The 19,707-nt window shown below is 38.1% G+C and overlaps 1 protein-coding gene across 1 annotated transcript in view; it reads right to left on the bottom strand.

The window, feature by feature from the left end:
- Positions 1-19,707, bottom strand: part of PCCB (propionyl-CoA carboxylase subunit beta) — a 92,951-nt gene that overhangs the window by 13,008 nt on the left and 60,236 nt on the right. The window contains exon 10 of the mRNA XM_072792620.1: positions 8,331-8,454. Coding sequence (XP_072648721.1) covers positions 8,331-8,454 — 124 coding nt within the window. The remainder of the gene's footprint in view (positions 1-8,330; positions 8,455-19,707) is intronic.

Below are 19,707 nucleotides of genomic sequence, written 5' to 3' on the forward strand. Positions count from 1 at the left end.
AAAAGAAAAGATACTTCACATCATATGTCATCAGGGAAATGCAAATCAAAATAAGATACTACACATCTATGAGAATGGCCAAAATCCAGAACACTAACACCACCAAATCCTGGTGAGGATGTAGAACAAAAGAAACTCCTGGTGTGTCAATGTTCATTCATTAATTGTAACAAATGTACCACTCTGGTTCAGGATACTGATAGTGAAGTAAGCTGTGCATGTGTGATAGCAGAGTGTATATAAGAATTCTGTAGTTTCCACTTAATTTTGTTGTGAAACTAAAAAATAAAATTTCTTTTTAAAAAATGTATTATATACCATGACCAAGTCGGATACACTCCAGTAACGCAGAAGTGGTTGAACATAAAAAAATCAATCAATATAATACACATTAATAGAATGAAGGACAAAAATTATATCATCAAGTGTTGCAGAAAAGCTATTTGACAAAATCTATGTTCGTTCCAAAATTAAAAATAAGGATGCCTGCTTTCACCACTGCTACCATTCAACAGTGTGCTGAATGTTCTGGCCAGAGCAACTAGACAAGAAAAATCATATCCAAATTGGAGAGAAAGAAGTAAAAATATATTTTTTGCAAAAAATACGATTCTATATAATATTCCAGAGAATCCATAAGAAGGCTAGTAAAGCTAATAAACTCTGAAAAGTTGTAAGCCACAAAATCAACAAACAATAATCAGTTGTGTAGTTGTTTTTCTATATACTAATAATGAACATTCCAAAAAGGAAATTGAAAAAGCAATTCCATTTACAATAGTATCTAAAAGAATAAAACAGGAGGAGGGGCAAGATGGCTGAAGAGTAGGGTCCCCAAATCACCTGTCTCCACCAAATTACCTAGATAACCTTCAAATTATCATGAAAATCTACGAAATCGGCCTGAGATTTAGAGAGACCAGCTGGAATGCTACAGTGAGAAGAGTTCGCGCTTCTATCAAGGTAGGAAGACGGGGGAAAAAGAAATAAAGAAACAAAGGCCTCCAAGGGGGAGGAGCCCCACGAGGAGCCGGGCTGAGGCCGGGGCGAGTGTCCCCAGGACAGGAGAGCCCCGTCCCGGAGGAGCAGGAGCTGCACCGACCTTCCCGGGCGGAGAGGGGCTCCCAGGGAGTTGGAGCAGGACCCAGGAGGGCGGGGATGCCCTCGGGCTCCCGGGGACACTAACAGACACCTGAGCCCCGGGAGAGTGCACCGAGCTCCCTAAGGGCTGCAGCGCGCCCGGCGGGACCCGGAGCAGCTCGGGGGCGGCTCCGCGGAGGGGCTGCGGGGCGGGAGCAGCTGGGGGGGGCTCGGGGGCGGCTGCGCCGAAGGGGCTGCAGGGCGGGAGCAGCTCGGAGGGGCTCGGGCGGCGGCTCCGCGGAGGGGGCTTCCCGGATAGGACCGCGAATCCAACAGCGCAGACCGGGAGCACAGGGCGCAGGGACACAGCCCAGGATCCGGCCTCCCTCCGGGACAAGCAGAGGCCGGGAGGGCCCAGGACCGCAAGGACGCTCCTGCCCCGAGCTGAGCAGATCAGTGGCCCCGCCCCGGAGCCTCCAGGCCCTGCAGGCTGAGAGCTCCAGGGGCTGAATCCAGGGCTCCAGAGCTGGCCACCGCCACCGTGATTGTTCTTCCTGGGGCCTCACGGGGTAAACAACCCCCACTGAGCCCTGCACCAGGCAGGGGGCAGAGCAGCTCCCCCAAGTGCTAACACCTGAAAATCAGCACAACAGGCCCCTCCCCAGAAGACCAGCTAGACGGCCAAGTTCCAGGGGAAGTCAAGGGACTTAAAGTATACAGAATCAGAAATAATCCCCCGTGTTTATTTTTTTTTTTATTTCTGATTGCTTCCCCCACCCTTTCTTCGCCCTTTCTTTCTTTTTCTTTCTCTTTTTCTTCTCTTTTTTCCGTTTTTTCTACCTTTTTTCTTCTTTTTCTCTTTTCTTTCCTTCTTTATCTCCTCTCTTTTTCTCCTTTTCCCAATACAACTTGTTTTTGGCCACTCTGCACTGAGCAAAATGACTAGAAGGAAAACCTCACCTCAAAAGAAAGAATCAGAAACAGTCCTCTCTCCCACAGAATTACAAAATCTGGATTACAATTCAGAGTCAGAAAGCCAGTTCAGAAGCACTATTATACACCTACTGGTGGCTCTAGAAAAAAGCATAAAGGACTCAAGAGACTTCATGACTGCAGAATTTAGATCCAATCAGGCAGAAATTAAAAATCAATTGAATGAGATGCAATCCAAACTAGAAGTCCTAACGACGAGGGTTAACAAGGTGGAAGGACGAGTGAGTGACATAGAAGACAAGTTGATAGCAAAGAGGGAAACTGAGGAAAAGAGACAATTAAAAGATCATGAAGATTAAGGGAAATAACAGCCTGAGGAAGAAAAACATACGTTTAATTGGGGTTCCCGAGGGCGCCGAAAAGAGACAGAGGGCCAGAATACGTATTTGAACAAAACATAGCTGAAAACTTTCCTAATCTGGGAAGGGAAACAGGCATTCAGATCCAGGAAATAGAGAGATCCCCCCCTAAAATCAATAAAAACTGTCCAACACCTCGACATTTAATAGTGAAGCTTGCAAATTCCAAAGATAAAGAGAAGATCCTTAAAGCAGCAAGAGACAAGAAATCCCTGACCTTTATGGGGAGGAGCATTAGGGTAACAGCAGACCTCTCCACAGCGACCTGGCAGGCCAGAAAGGGCTGGCAGGATATATTCAGGGTCCTAAATGAGAAGAACATGCAACCAAGAATACTTCATCCAGCAAGGCTCTCATTCAAAATGGAAGGAGAGATAAAGAGCTTCCAAGACAGGCAGGAACTGAAAGAATATGTGACCTCCAAACCAGCTCTACAAGAAATTTTAAGGGGGACTCTTAAAATTCCCCTTTAAGAAGAAGTTCAGTGAAACAGTCCACAAAAACAAGGACTGAATAGATATCATGATGACACTAACTCATATCTGTCGATAATAACTCTGAACGTGAACGGGCTTAATGACCCCATCAAAAGGCGCAGGGTTTCAGACTGGATAAAAAAGCAGGACCCATCTATTTGCTGTCTACAAGAGACTCATTTTAGACATAAGGATACCTACAACCTGAAAATAAAAGGTTGGAGAACCATTTACCATTCGAATGGTCCTCAAAAGAAAGGAGGGGTAGCCATCCTTATATCAAATAAACTAAAATTTACCCCGAAGACTGTAGTGAGTGATGAAGAGGGAAACTATATCATACTTAAAGGATCTATCCTACAAAAGAACTTAACAATCCTCAATATATATGCCCCGAATGTGGGAGCTCCCAAATATTTAAATTAATTAATAACCAAAATGAAGAAATACTTAGATAATAATACACGTATACTTGATGACTTCAATGTAGCTCTTTCTAACTCGATAGGTCTTCTAAGCACAACATCTCCAAAGAAACGAGAGCATTAAATGATACTCTGGACCAGATGGATTTCACAGATATCTACAGAACTTTACATCCAAACTCAACTGAATACACATTCTTCTCAAGTGCACATGGAACTTTCTCCAGAATAGACCACATACTGGGTCACAAATCGGGTCTGAACCAATACCAAAAGATTGGGATCGTCCCCTGCATATTCTCAGACCATAATGCCTTGAAATTAGAACTAAATCACAACAAGAAGTTTGGAAGGACTTCAAACACGTGGAGGTTAAGGACCATCCTGCTAAAAGATGAAAGGGTCAACCAGGAAATTAAGGAAGAATTAAAAAGATTCATGGAAACTAATGAGAATGAAGATACAACCATTCAAAATCTTTGGGATGCAGCAAAAGCAGTCCTGAGGGGGAAATACATCGCAATACAAGCATCCATTCAAAAACTGGAAAGAACTCAAATACAAAAGCTAACCTTACACCTAAAGGAGCTAGAGAAAAAACAGCAGACAGATCCTACACCCAGCAGAAGAAGAGAGTTAATTAAGATTCGAGTAGAACTCAACAAAATCGAGACCAGAAGAACTGTGGAACAGATCAACAAAACCAGGAGTTGGTTCTTTGAAAGAATTAATAAGATAGATAAACCATTAGCCAGCCTTATTAAAAAGAAGAGAGAGAAGACTCAAATTAATAAAATCATGAATGAGAAAGGAGAGATCACTACCAACACCAAGGAAATACAAACGATTTTAAAAACATATTATGAACAGCTATATGCCAATAAATTAGGCAATCTAGAAGAAATGGAAGCTTTCCTGGAAAGCCACAAACTACCAAAACTGGAACAGGAAGAAATAGAAAACCTGAACAGACCAATAACCAGGGAGGAAATTGAAGCAGTCATCAAAAACCTCCCAAGACACAAAAGTCCAGGGCCAAATGGCTTCCCAGGGAAATTCAATCAAACGTTTAAAGAAAAAAAAAAAAAAAAAAAAAAAAACGTTTAAAGAAGAAACCATACCTATTCTACTAAAGCTGTTTGGAAAGATAGAAAGAGATGGAGTACTTCCAAATTTGTTCTATGAGGCCAGCATCACCTTAATTCCAAAACCAGACAAAGACCCCACCAAAAAGGAGAATTACAGACCAATATCCCTGATGAACATGGATGCAAAAATTCTCAACAACATACTAGCCAATAGGATCCAACAGTACATTAAGAAAATTATTCACCACGACCAAGTAGGATTTATTCCCGGGACACAAGGCTGGTTCAACACTCGTAAAACAAGCAATGTGATTCATCATATCAGCAAGAGAAAAACCAAGAACCATATGATCCTCTCATTAGATGCAGAGAAAGCATTTGACAAAATACAGCATCCATTCCTGATCAAAACTCTTCAGAGTGTAGGGATACAGGGAACATTCCTCGACATCTTAAAAGCCATCTACGAAAAGCCCACAGCAAATATCATTCTCAGTGGGGAAGCACTGGGAGCCTTTCCCCTAACATCAGGAACAAGACAGGGATGTCCACTGTCACCACTGCTATTCAACATAGTACTGGAAGTCCTAGCCTCAGCAATCAGACAACAAAAAGACATTAAAGGCATTCAAATTGGCAAAGAAGAAGTCAAACTCTCCCTCTTCGCCGATGACATGATATTCCACATAGAAAACCCAAAAGCCTCCACCCCAAGATTGCTAGAACTCATACAGCAATTTGGCAGCGTGGCAGGATACAAAATCAATGCCCAGAAATCAATGGCATTTCTATACACTAACAATGAGGATGAAGAAAGAGAAATTAAGCAGTCAATCCCATTTACAACTGCACCCAAAAGCATAAGATACCTAGGAATAAACCTAACCAAAGAGGTAAAGGATCTATACCCTCAAAACTATAGAACACTTCTGAAAGAAATTGAGGAAGACACAAAGAGATGGAAAAATATTCCATGCTCATGGATTGGCAGAATTAATATTGTGAAAATGTCAATGTTACCCAGGGCAATTTACACGTTTAATGCAATCCCTATCAAAATACCATGGACTTTCTTCAGAGAGTTAGAACAAATTATTTTAAGATTTGTGTGGAATCAGAAAAGACCCCGAATAGCCAGGGGAATTTTAAAAAAGAAAACCATATCTGGGGGCATCACAATGCCAGATTTCAGGTTGTACTACAAAGCTGTGGTCATCAAGACAGTGTGGTACTGGCACAAAAACAGACACATAGATCAATGGAACAGAATAGAGAACCCAGAAGTGGACCCTGAACTTTATGGGCAACTAATATTTGATAAAGGAGGAAAGACTATCCATTGGAAGAAAGACAGTCTCTTCAATAAATGGTGCTGGGAAAATTGGACATCCACATGCAGAAGAATGAAACTAGACCACTCTCTTTCACCACACACAAAGATAAATTCAAAATGGATGAAAGATCTAAATGTGAGACAAGATTCCATCAAAATCCTAGAGGAGAACACAGGCAATACCCTTTTTGAACTTGGCCACAGTAACTTCTTGAAAGATACATCCACAAAGGCAAAAGAAACAAAAGCAAAAATGAACTATTGGGACTTCATCAAGATAAGAAGCTTTTGCACAGCAAAGGATACAGTCAACAAAACTCAAAGACAACCTACAGAATGGGAGAAGATATTTGCAAATGACATATCAGATAAAGGGCTAGTTTCCAAGATCTATAAAGAACTTCTTAAACTCAACACCAAAGAAACAAACAATCCAATCATGAAATGGGCAAAAGACATGAAGAGAACTCTCACAGAGGAAGACATAGACATGGCCAACATGCACATGAGAAAATGCTCTGCATCACTTGCCATCAGGAAAATACAAATCAAAACCACAATGAGACACCACCTCACCCAGTGAGAATGGGGAAAATTAACAAGGCAGGAAACAACAAATGTTGGAGAGGATGTGGAGAAAAGGGAACCCTCATACACTGTTGGTGGGAATGTGAACTGGTGCAGCCACTCTGGAAAACTGTGTGGAGGTTCCTCAAAAGAGTTAAAAATAGACCTGCCCTATGACCCAGCAATTGCACTGTTGGGGATTTACCCCATAGATACAGATGCAATGAAATGCCGGGACACCTGCACCCCGATGTTTCTAGCAGCAATGTCCACAATAGCCAAACTGTGACATTGAGCCTCAGTGTCCATCGAAAGATGAATGGATAAAGAAGATGTGGTTTATGTATACAATGGAATATTACTCAGCCATTGGAAACAACAAATACCCACCTTTTGCTTCAATGTGGATGGATCTGGAGGGTATTATGCTCAGTGAAGTAAGTCAATCAGAGAAGGACAAACATTATATGTTCTCATTCATTTGGGGAATATAAATAATAGTGAAAGGGAATAGAAGGGAAGGGAGAAGAAATGGGTAGGAAATATCAGAAAGGGAGACAGAACATAAAGACTCCTAACTCTAGGAAACGAACTAGGGGTGGTGGAAGGGGAGGAGGGCAGGGATGGGGGTGAATGAGTGATGGGCACTGAGAGGGGGCACTTGACGGGATGAGCACTGGGTGTTATTCTGTATGTTGGTAAATTGAACACCAATAAAAAATAAATTATAAAAAAAAAAAAAAAAGAGGGGATCCCTGGGTGGCGCAGCGGTTTGGCGCCTGCCTTTGGCCCAGGGCGCGATCCTGGAGACCCGGGATCGAATCCCACGTCGGGCTCTCGGTGCATGGAGCCTGCTTCTCCCTCTGCCTGTGTCTCTGCCTCTCTCTCTCTCTCTCTGTATGACTATCACAAATAAATAAAAAAAAACTTAAAAAAAAAAAAGAATGGTTAAACAAAATGTGGCATATACCTACAATGGAATATCACTTAGCCATAAAAAGTTATAAAGTTCTGTTACATGCTACAACATAGATGAACCTTGAAAACATTATGCTAAGTAAAATAAATTTGACACAAAAAGACTACTACTACATGATTCCACTTTCAAGGGATATCTAGAATGGGTAAATTTGTAGAGAGTAGATTTAGATCATCAAGGTCTAAGGGTTAGGTAGAAAGGGAGTCTTTTTCTACTTGAAGAATTTCTAGAATACAGTGGTAAGGACTGCACAGTGTGAATGTAATTAATGCCACTACATTATATACTTTAAAAAAGTTGTTAAAACAGCAAACTTTACATTATATGTACATATATTTTTTACCATGATAAAAAATGTTGTTTAAAAAAAAAAAAAAAGCTTTTCTAAAGACAAGGTAAAATTGCCATGACAGAAATAAAAGATGAGGCTGGGCCTGTAGGGAGGGCACAATTTTCCTACACAGGGATTCCAAATAAACCTAAGAAGGAAAATAGGAGGAAAGCAGTGTCTACCATTCTCATGCCAGACTTCCAACAGCACCCAGAGCACAGCCATGGCCAAGTCCCCATGACCTGGCTGGCCGTGGCTCAGCTCTGGCCATACCACCAGAAGGCTGTGGGAAACAGACACAGGAAGATCCTGTTAACTCATCACCCACCAACTGTGTACCTGACACTGGAAATAAAATGATGACTAAAATATCAACACCCCTGCCCTCATGGAGCTCATAGTTTTAGTGTGTGAGACATAAATCTAACTAGGGGGAGAAAGAAAGCAGACATCTGAAAAAGTAAAGAACTTCTTAACTTGAGGAAAGTTATCTATAAACCCTTAAACAATTAAAGTACAAAAGAAGCTGTTTGAGATATAAACATTAAAAGAGAAAAGAGCTTTTACAGCAACATCTGAGTTTCTTCTCTGGCCAATGGAGGGCTCATCTGAGGAAAAGGCAGAAGGGAGACACCATGAACCCAGGCAGCCCTCGCCCCCAACCGCCGCCCAAGGTTTGTGAGAGCTTCTCCCACCTACCTGAAGCCACCTTAGGTTGGTTGCCAACAATTCCAACAGTCCTCCCATTCATTCTTGCAAAACCAACAATGATGTTCTTGGCATAATTGGGCATGATCTCAAAAAATTCTCGCTCATCAACAACCTGTAGGGATAAATTTACACCAGAGCTCAAAATGATAAGGAACCAGATACAACTATATTACAGAATTCCAGGCATTTCCATTACAGAATGACACAGCTGGAGAGCCCCCACCTCACCACAGGTTCTTCAAGGATGCAGGACAACTGGAATGGCAGCACCACCACCCTGCGGGAGGGGAAAATCTTCCTGCACACAGCTGGGGAGGATAAACCAGTACAGCCTTTTTAAAGGTTCCATTTGAATTTCCCAATATTTTTTACTCACATAACTTTATTTTTAAATCATTTCAAACGTACATAAAAATTTCCAGAATAGTGGGGGGTGGGGGGAGTATATATCCTTCAGCCAGATTCTCCATTTAACATTTTACTATATATGCTTTATGGTTCCCTCTCTGTACCCACCTCCCCTTTCTCTCTCCTCTCCATATACCTGTGACTAAATATATATTCTCTTTCTACATATGTATGTATATACACACAATTTTTCTCCTAAATTGTTTGAGAGTAAGTTACAAAAACGATGCCTCTTTACTGCTAAGTACCTCAGTATATACCGCCTAAGAACAAGGGCATTCTAACTACAGTGAGATTATCAAAATCAGGAAACTAATACTACTATAAAACCTTATTCAAATTTTGCCATTTATTCAATACCCTTTATAGCAACAAAAATCTGGTTCTAGAATCTAACCCAAGAGCACCATGTGCTTTTGGCAGTCACATCTCTTAGCCTCCTTTAATTTCCCCCCACAGTCCCTTTCTTCATGATCATGACATCTTTGAAGACCAGACAGGTCATTTAGTTATTTGCCTTGTTTGGGTTTAATGTTTCTTTATATTTAATTTCAGGGTATTTTTGGCATAGTATCACAGAAGTGACCCTCTCAGTAAATCCTATCAAAAGGCACATAATGGAGGCTCCTGGGTGGCTCAGTCACTTAAGTGTCCAACTCTTGATCTCAGCTCAGGTGTTGATCTCAGGATGGTGGGTTCGAGCCCGGTGTTGTGGTTTAAAAAAAAAAAAAAGATACATGATGTCAATTTGGCCATTAATGGTGGTGATATATGCCAGGTTTCTTCCCTGTAAAATTACCATTTTTCCATTTTTAATAAGTATACTACGGGAAAATACTTAGAGAGTATGTAAAAATTCTATTCATCGAACTTTTACCCACTACTTTAGCATTCATAATTCTTGCCTGACCCAATTATTGTCACCATAGCTGCTGAATGGAGACTTCCCTCACCCCATTAGCTAGCATTCTGCTGTCAGAAAAGTCTCTGCCTTTCCCATTTCTTTACATCATTCACAAGTATGAACTTAGCAATTCTTGTTTTATTATATGGATTATAATCTTTACCACCATTATTTTATGTTTAAATTGCCCCAGAGTTGCCAGTAAGAGCTCATTCAAGAGGGCTCTTGTGCCACTCTGATGTTTCTCCATCGCTCTTTGAGTACTACATTACATTCTGGAATTATATTACTTTCAAGCTCATCTTATATTTTTTCTTGGCCCAAGCCCAGAATCGGCCATTTCTCCAAAAGGCTCAGATTCCTTCAGAGAGCAGAGTTAAGAAAACCACAGCTACATACACATAGACACACACACACACACACACACACACACACACACACCCCTATTTGACTGCAAAAACAAAAACACTAAAATTCAGTATTGCTTTACAACTATTTGTTGCTAGACTAAAGGTATATAGTCAAAATATCATGTTCAAAAGTTATTCATTTGAAATGCAGGTTCATTTGTTTTTATTTCATCTTAAAGGTTTTCCCTCAGACTTGATTTTTTTTATTTTATTTTATTTTTTTTAATATATAAACTCAACATAGTTTAATACCACTCCCCATCCCTTCTACCCTAATTCCACCCACCCTGTCATTAATCTCATTTTCTCTCTCATGGGTGTATTACAGAAATGAACAGATACATGTATACCTTTCTAATTCCCACTTGTAAGAAGGAAAGTAACCCTACTACTGGTACTCTTTAGCACTTCAGGTTTCTTAATCTTTCTCAAGAATCACTCCCTATCAGTTCACAGACATCATGCCCACTTTTTTTCCTGTCTAGTACTCTACTGTGTGGATGTACCAAAGTTTACTCAAGTAATCTATGCTTTGCTTACATTATTTTAAGTTCAGGTTGCCTAGAATATTTTGCAACTGCAAGTAACACAACCTTGTACGTCTATAATTTTGGATGACGAAAAGTGTATCTTCAGTGTGAATACCTGAAAAGGGGACTGCTGGGTTCACATGTAAATATCCACTTAGTCTTAGAAATTACCATATGCCCTTCCCAGCAATTTATAAGAGTTTGCTTTGCTAGACTTACCAATGGAAAATGTTTTCAAGTTTTGTATTTTTTGCCAATCTGATAGATGAGAAATGATGACTCAGTATAATTTATCTTGCATTCCTAACATAATGAAAATGAAAACAATGAAAATGTTTTCAAATGAAAACATTTGAAAATCTTTCCAAATGTTTAAGGTCCATTTTATATATATTTTTGTGAGCTACCCATGGTTTTGCTTGTTTTTCTATCAATTTTGGTCTTTATTTCAAATTTTAAGAGTTTTTAAAAAACATATTAGAGATATTAATCTCATTTGGGATCTACATTGCAAATATGTCCTTCCACTTTGTTGCTTTTGACTTTCTTTATAAATTTTTGCTATGCAGAATGGGATTTTTAAACATTTGACCTAGTCAAATTTACCAATTTTTTTAAAAACTGAAACTGGATTTTGAGTTCTATCCAAAATCTTCATTACTTTCCCCTGAAGTTAGGGAAATTCATCTACACTTTTAGTGTTTACATGGATTTTACTTACTATATCTAGTTCTCTGGTCTAACTGTGGTTCATTTTTGTGTAAAGTACTAACCAGCTAGCTATCCAGTTGTCCACCATTTATTAAAAAAAAAAGCTATCTTTGGGCAGCCCGGGTAGCTCAGCAGTTTAGCACCGCCTTCAGCCCAGGGCGTGATCCTGGAGACTTGGGATTAAATCCCACATTGGGCTCCCTGCATGGAGCCTGCTTCTCCCTCTGCCTGTGTCTCTGCCTCTCTGTGTGTGTGTGTGTCTCTCATGAATAAATAAATAAAATCATAAATAAATAAATAGTAAATAAATTAAAAGTTATCTTCACCCCTAGTATTTGAGGTAAAACCTTTTCCGTGTTACCTATATTCTATATATACATGTATCTACTTCTAGCTTTTCTATTCTATCCCACTGGTCTGTTTGTGGAATAGCACCACACTATTTTAACTATAGTATGCTTTATTGTAGGATATGGCATAGTCTTTCTTTTGTAGTACATTGCTAGTTATTCTTGCACTTTTATTTTTCCATATGAACATATTTTTCTTAAACTTAAGGGAATCTTTAGTCTTCTTTTGAAATCAAGCTAGTTTAAAAACAATTTGAGATTAATCTTTAAGAACCTTTGTATAAACTTGTCTAGCAGTATCGTAAAAATTTTCTTTGAGGGGCACCTGGGTGGCTCAGTTGGTTAAGTGTCAGTCTTTGGCTCAGGTCATGATCCTAGGTCCTGCAATCAAGTCCCGCATCAGGCTCCCTGCTCTGCGGGAGCCTGCTTCTCCCCATCCCTGTCCCTCTGCCTGCCACTACCCCTGCTTGTGCTCTGTCAAATAAATAAAATCTTTTAAAAAATTTTTTGAGATTGCTTTAAATTTACAAATTAACTCAGGAAGAGTTTTTATGATATTAACCCAATAACCAGAATAGACAATACCTCTTCATTTATTCAAACCTCCTTTCTTTTTTTTCATAAGTTTTTAAATTCATCCCATAGGGTGTTACTAAATATTTTATCTTCTTTGTTTGTTACCATAATATAATGGGTTATTGTGTTTATGACAGTTTCTATGTTAATTTTATATCTTATTCCTTATTGTTTGTTTCACCACTCTCTAGCATTTCATACTACACTGTATCAGATACAAACAGTTTAAATTCGTTTTCAGGGCTTTTGCCTTTAGTTGATCTCCTTCTTGTCTAATTGCATTGGCTAGTATCTCTAATGAAATATTAATAGTGTAAACAGTAGGCCTCCTTGTCTTGTTCCTGATCTTAGTGGAACTAGGTTTTTCTTTATTAAGATACTGGATTATTAACTAGAATTTAAATTTAAAAAAACTTTTTTAAAGTACCCATCAATTCCTATTTGCCTGAGTGCTCCTATTAGGAACAGGTGTACTTTCTTAAAAGCTTTTCTTAGCATCTATATAAATGATCGTATGATTTCTCTCCCTTCTATCTATTAATAAAATACATTGCTACATGTCCTAGGACCTTGAATTCCTACAGTAAATCCCACTTGGTCATGGTGTATAATTTTAATATAGTGTTGGAGTCGACTAGCTAACAGTTACTTGGTGTTGTAATGCCAATACTGATAAGTGATACTGATCTGAAGTCTTTTTAAGTTGTCTTTATCAGATCCAGATATTAATGTCATACTTGCTTCATAAAAAGAATTGGGAGAGAGGAAGGTTTTCTGTTTTGGTTTTTTGGGTTTTTGGGTTTTTTGTTTTGTTTTGTTTTAACTGTCTATGCTCTTAAACAATACGTGTAGCACTATGATTCTGGTTTTTTAATGTTTCATGGAATTCCCAAATGAAACTATCCGGGTCATACACTTTCTCTGCGAAGTAATTCCTTCAATGGATTTTAGTCCACGTAAGCTTTTTACTTCTAATGGGGTCAATTTCTGGTAAAATGTTGTTTTCCAAACAAATTTATCTAGTTTATCTCATATGATTTTTAAGTTTATATCTCTACGGCTATTCCTTCTTTTCATATTTGTATGAAATATGAATTTCATATCCATATGAAATTTCCTAAATCATGAAATTCCTGCTTTTATCCTTCTCAAATCCTTTGTGATTTCTTTCAAAATATTTTTTTAATTTTATTTATTTATTCATAGAGACAGAGAGAGAGAGGCAGAGACAAAGGCAGAGGGAGAAGCAGGCTCCATACAAGGAGCCTGATGTGGGACTCGATCCTGGGTCTCCAGGATCATGCCCTGGGCTGAAGGTGGCACTAAACCGCTAAGCCACCCAGGCTGCCCAAAATGTTTTGTTTTTGTTGTTTTTTCCCTCCTGGCTTCTTGAGCAGGGAATTTAGTTCATTCTCCTTCTTTCATTTTTACTAAGCACTTATTTTTTTTTTTTAATTTTTATTTATTTATTTATTCATGATAGTCACAGAGAGAGAGAGAGAGGCAGAGACACAGGCAGAGGGAGAAGCAGGCTCCATGCACGGGGAGCCTGATGTGGGATTCGATCCCGGGTCTCCAGGATCACGCCCTGGGCCAAAGGCAGGCGCCAAACCGCTGCGCCACCCAGGGATCCCCATTTTTACTAAGCACTTAAAGCCATATATTTTCCTTTGCTCATTGTTTTGAAAGTATTCCGCAGATTTTAATATGTAATTTTTTTTTTAAGAGTTCTGTCATTTGGACTTATATTTTCTCCTTTCAGTCAAGAATAGATTTTCAAATGAAACAGTGCTTTTGTTTCTGTGGCTATAAATTGATTGCTTCAATCAGTGTTGTTTGTGATATTTTTGTTTTATGGAATTTACCAATGCTCTCTTTCTGACCTAATATGTAATCATCTTTTTGTAAATGTTCCATGCATACTGGAAGGGATGATTTAATGCCTAGTACAAGGTTGTAAAGTCTGAAATACATCTAGAAGATCTACCCATTAGTGTGACTGAGATCTCTTAGATTTTTTTTTTTCTTTTTTGGCCATTTGACTTGTCATTTTTTTTTTTAAGATTTTATTTATTTATTCATGATAGATATATATGTAGAGAGGCAGAGACACAGGCAGAGGGAGAAGCAGGCTCCATGCAGGGAGCCCGATGTGGGACTCCATCCCGGGTCTCCAGGATCACACCCTGGGCCAAAGGCAGGCGCTAAACCGCTGCGCCACCCAGGGATCCCCTTGACTTGTCTTAATTGTGTGTTTACGTTAAATATTTGTGGGATGTGTGGGAGCCTGCTTTTCTCTCTGCCTCTTTCTGTGTGCCTCTCATGAATAAATAAATAAAATCTTAAAAAAAAAAAAAAAAGATTTATTTACTTGAGAGAGAGCACAAGCAGGGTGGTGAGAGAGAAGCAGACTCCCCGTAAGCAGAGAGCTTGATGTGGGGGTCGATCCCAGGACCCTGAGATCATGGCCTGAGCCGAAGGCAGATGCTTAACTGACTGAGCCAGCCAGGTGCCCTAGGGACACGGATTTTTTTTTTTTTTTTATCATCATTATGAATTGTGGCTTTTAGCAAATGAAAATGTCTTTACTTGCCATAATCAATACTTTATGTCATCCGATGTTAGGATCACAAACACTACATTGTTTCCATTCTCTGGTATACCTTTTGCCCATCCCTTATTTTTAACTTTCCTGAATGACTTCGGAAAGCACTTGGTCTTGCTTTATGAGGCAAATTAAACCTCTTTTTCTTTTAATAAAGGAGATAACGGGAGTTTAATAAGCTAAGCCATTCATATTTATTCACATAAAAGACATTTGGTTTTTTACTCTTTATAATTACTCCTTGTGAACCATGTTATTTTACTGTTTGTGTGTTTATGTTGTTATTTACTAAGTTTCTATTTTTATCTAGTGTGTACTTTTATAATTATACCTATTTAATAGGCCTTCATCTATTTATTTGCCGTTTTATTAACTGGGTTAATAAAACTATTTGTAATAATATCTGTTGACTCACACCAGTGAACTTATTCTACTACTCTTTCTCTTCCTTCTCCTCCCATTTTTTCAGTTGCATTTTTTCTGCAACTAAAAACATAGCATTTATACAGGGTCTTCCACCCTCATTTCCAGCTCTGTTTTAGTCTTCGAATTATTATTAAATAAGCACCATCAATCCTTTCATTGAAATTTCTCTAGTCATCTCTTGCTTGTTCATCTGCTAGAAGATTCCTCAAAAAAAAAAAAAAAAAAAAAAAAAAAAAGCCTGGGAACACAGTATTCCCTCAGTTGTCTCATAGTTAAAACTGGTTTTCTTTAGTCTGAATACCTAATTAATACTTAAGTATTAACACTTAATACTGGTTTTCTTTAGTATAATACTTAATACATCAGCTTGGCCAGATATAAAATCCTTAGTCTCATAATCTCGAGTCTCCTGAAAGTACTTTTCCATTGTTGCCCTGTTTTATGTGTTACTTTTGAGAAATTTGATGCTATTCAGTCTCTCATCTTTGTAAATTATAGGAAGTTTTTGTCTCCAAGTCCTGAAGATTTTATTTTAAAAATCTAATAGTCATTTAAAAATCAAATAGATTTTTTTTTATTTTAAAAATCTAAGAGTCAATATTTACTCAGCTTTGATCATTCTAGGTTAATCTTCCCAGGTGTTCTGGGAAATGGCTTTTTCATTATTTAACTCTAGGTCTTATTTTATATGTGTTTTTTTAGAACACAGTTTTAAATATTAATACAAGTTTGGTTTTTCTTCTTCAGACACTCCAATTACATGTAAATTCACTCTTTGCTTATCTACTTAAGTCATTTTTTTACCCTTTTATCTTAAATTTCCTGGTTTTCTCACTTTTCTTCAATGTTCCTTATTAAATTTCATTCAAGTGAATTCTCCTTAAAACATCTTCTATCTTCATTTCTGATAAACAATTTTACCCCCCTATTTTAATTCAATCAGCTCTAACTTTACTTCTATTTCATGTGCTTTTGTCATGAGTTTCTAAATTTCTGATTTGTATAACCTCAAATACTTACTTGAAGGTACTGAATTCAGACTGCAGTATGATCATCTACTTCATGACTGACTTTATAGCAAAGGGTGTTTTCTCAATTGAAGTTTTTTATTCTTACTTTTTATTTTAATAAGCTTTATATAAACGACTTGTATCTGTGCATTTTGTGCTCCAAGTTGGCAGTGAGATGACAAACATGACTCCCAGCTCAAGAGCTCCCGTTGTCTGTCGGTACAGCAAAGTGCCATTTAGTTAATGCACATCTTGATTTTTGGAAAGGACAAGCAAAGGGGTAATACCACCTTCAAAATTTATTGTTTTTATCTTGTAGACATATCAAGCTACCTTGCTTCATTTTTCCTTCACTTCACAATTTTCAAAGATGATCTCCCTTCTAATAGGTCTTCCCCAGAAGCAATGCCGTTCCATGACTGCTTTCTTGATTTCTATATGTTTAAGTCCCTTCCCTGAAGTCACTGCTGTGACTCAAAAGGACTCTTTTCCACTATTTTCACTTAACGGCGACTTCCTCTTCCTGAAAGCAATTCTACCAAATTCCTTTCTCTTTTATCTGTGCAATTTCTCAACACTCCAATTCTCCACAGAGACTTGTAAGTAGGAATGCAAGAAACAGACCTACTAGAAACTGAAGCCAAGAAAATGACAATTTTAATTGTTGTTCTTATTGACCTATACAGTTTTTGGAGGATATGTGGAGTTCTGGACTTAGAAGCTTGACTATCCAGAAAACTTTTTTTCAAAAATTTTAAATATTCATATTGATTGACCAAATTCCATTGCTGGGCTCCAATCCACTGGATATACTCACAAAAATATACTAATATACACACAGATGTTTATTGCAGCACTGCTTGTAAAAGCAAAACTTAGAGGATCTAAATGCCTATCAGCAGGGCAATGTTCCATCCATAAAACAAATACTATACCATCATTACAATAAATGAAGTAAATCTGTATTACCAGGTAGGGAAAGAAAGTGAAAAAGAGCAAAATGTGAAAGCGTATATAATACAATTTTTTGAGTTAGAAGTTAAGTATATGGATATATTATTTGGAATGTAATAATTTTTTTTTGGAAAAACACAAAACTTAATGGCGTTTACATCTGGGAAAGAAGGCTGATATGAAGAAAGGAGAAAGAAAAAGATGTACATTTCATTTTACATGTTTCTGTAATTAAAGTTTTCCTATATACATATTACTTGCTTTTATTTTTAAAGCATTAAGAGTGTAGCAGAGACTGCTAAGTATCCATCTAAAATCCAACTTCCATTTCTATTACTGTACCACAAATGATGGGCAAATGGCTACATTTCCCAGCCTTCCCCTGCAGTTAGATGTGGCTATTTGACTATGTTCTCTATAATGGACTTACATTTCTTTCATTTGTGATATTGTAATTAATAAAATATATGTATTAAACTATAAACTCAAAAGTTTGAGGGGGGGGATAAAATGAAAGAAACCAGAATATAAAAGTAGGTAACACAGCTTTTTTTTTTTTTTTTTTTATGATAGTCTCTCTGTGACTATCATAAAAGATAGTCAGAGACAGAGAGAGAGAGAGGCAGAGACACAGGCAGAGGGAGAAGCAGGCTCCATGCAGGGAGCCTGAGGTGGGGGACTCGATCCCGGGTCTCCAGGATCACGCCCTGGGATGAAGGCGGCACTAAACCGCTGAGCTACCTGGGCTGCCCCCACATGGAACATTTTTAAGAATGAACAAGATTGAAATATCATTCATCTTTTCCAACCACCACAGTATGAAACTAGCAATCAATTACCAGGAAGAAAAGGAAAGGAGAGGAGAAAGGGGAGAGGGGAGAGGATAAGAGAGAAGAGAGGAGAAGAGAGAAGAGAGGAGAGAAGAGAAGAGAGGAGAGAAGAGAAGAGAGGAGAGAGGAGGAGAGAGATGAGAGGAGGAGAGAGGAGAGAGGAGAGAAGAGAGGAGAACAGAAGAAAAAAGGGCAGCCCCGGTGGCGCAGCGGTTTGGCGCCGCCTGCAGCCCAGGGTGTGATCCTGAAGACCCAGGATCGAGTCCCACGTCAGGCTCCCTGCATGGAGCCTGCTTCTCCTTCTGCCTGTGTCTCTCTGCCTCTCTCTCTCTCTCTGTGTTGCTAATAAATAAATAAAATCTTTAAAAAAAAAAAAAAAGAAAGAAAGAAGGAAGAAAAAATTCACAAATACATGGAGGCTAAACAACCAATGGGTCAACAACAACAAACAGAAAATCAAAAAATACATTAAGAAAACTGAAAATACAATGGTCCAAAATCTTTGGGACATAGCAAAAGCAATTCTAAGAGGGAAATTTATAGGGATACCATTCTATCTCAGAAACAAAAAATCTCAAACACTCTAACCTTACACATAAAGGGTCTTAAAAAAATAAAAATGAACAAAGCCCAAGGTTAGAGAAGGAAAAAAAAATGACAAAGATCAGACAGAAATAAATGGAAAAATTTGAAAATAATCTTTTAAAAAAATTGAAAAGATCAATGAAATCAAGAGCTCATTCTTTGAACAGATAAACAAATAGGTAACTTTAAGCAGAGTCATCAAGGAAAAAGAAAAAGAGGACCCAAAGAAATAAAATCAGAAATAAGTAACAACCCATGCCATGGAAATACAAAGGATTTTAAGAGACTACTAGGAAAAATTACGTGCCAACAAACTGGACAACCTAGAAAAACATGGGTAAATTCCTAAAAACACAATCTTTAAAAACTGAATCAGGAAGAAAATGAAAATCTGAACAGATCAATTACTAATAACAAAACAACTGATAACCAATAAACTCCCAACAAACAGAGAAGTCCAGGACCAAATGGACTGACACGTGAATTCTACCAAACATTTGAAGAATCAATACCTATTCTCCACAAAGTACTCCCCTCCCCCCAAAAAGAGGAAAGCTTCTAAATACCTTTTCTATAGCCAGCATCACCCTCATATCAAAACTAGACAAAGGCTTCACAAAAAAAAGAAAACTACAGGCCAATATCTCGGATCAACATGGATGAAAAATTCTCAACAAAATATTTGGAGACCTCATTTAAAAATACATTAACAGAATCATTCACCACAATCAAGTGAGATTTATTCTGGGAACAAACAATCATTCAATATGCACAAAGCCAATTAACATGATACACCGTTGTAACAAAATAGAGGATAAAAATCAGATGATCATCTCAACAGATGCTGAAAAGGCATTTGACAGAATTCAACAACTGTTCATAATACAAACTCTCAAGAAAATGAGTTTAGAGGGACCATACCTCAAATAATAAAAGCTATATAAGAAAAACCCATGGCTACCATCATACTCAATGGTAAAAAACTGCGAGCTTTTCCTCTAAGATCAGGAACAAGTCAAAGATCTCTACCTTACTTTTATTCAATATAATTCTGAAAGTACTAGCT

The sequence above is a fragment of the Canis lupus genome, chromosome 22 (genome assembly GCF_048164855.1).
Source record: "Canis lupus baileyi chromosome 22, mCanLup2.hap1, whole genome shotgun sequence".
NCBI lineage: Eukaryota > Metazoa > Chordata > Mammalia > Carnivora > Canidae > Canis > Canis lupus.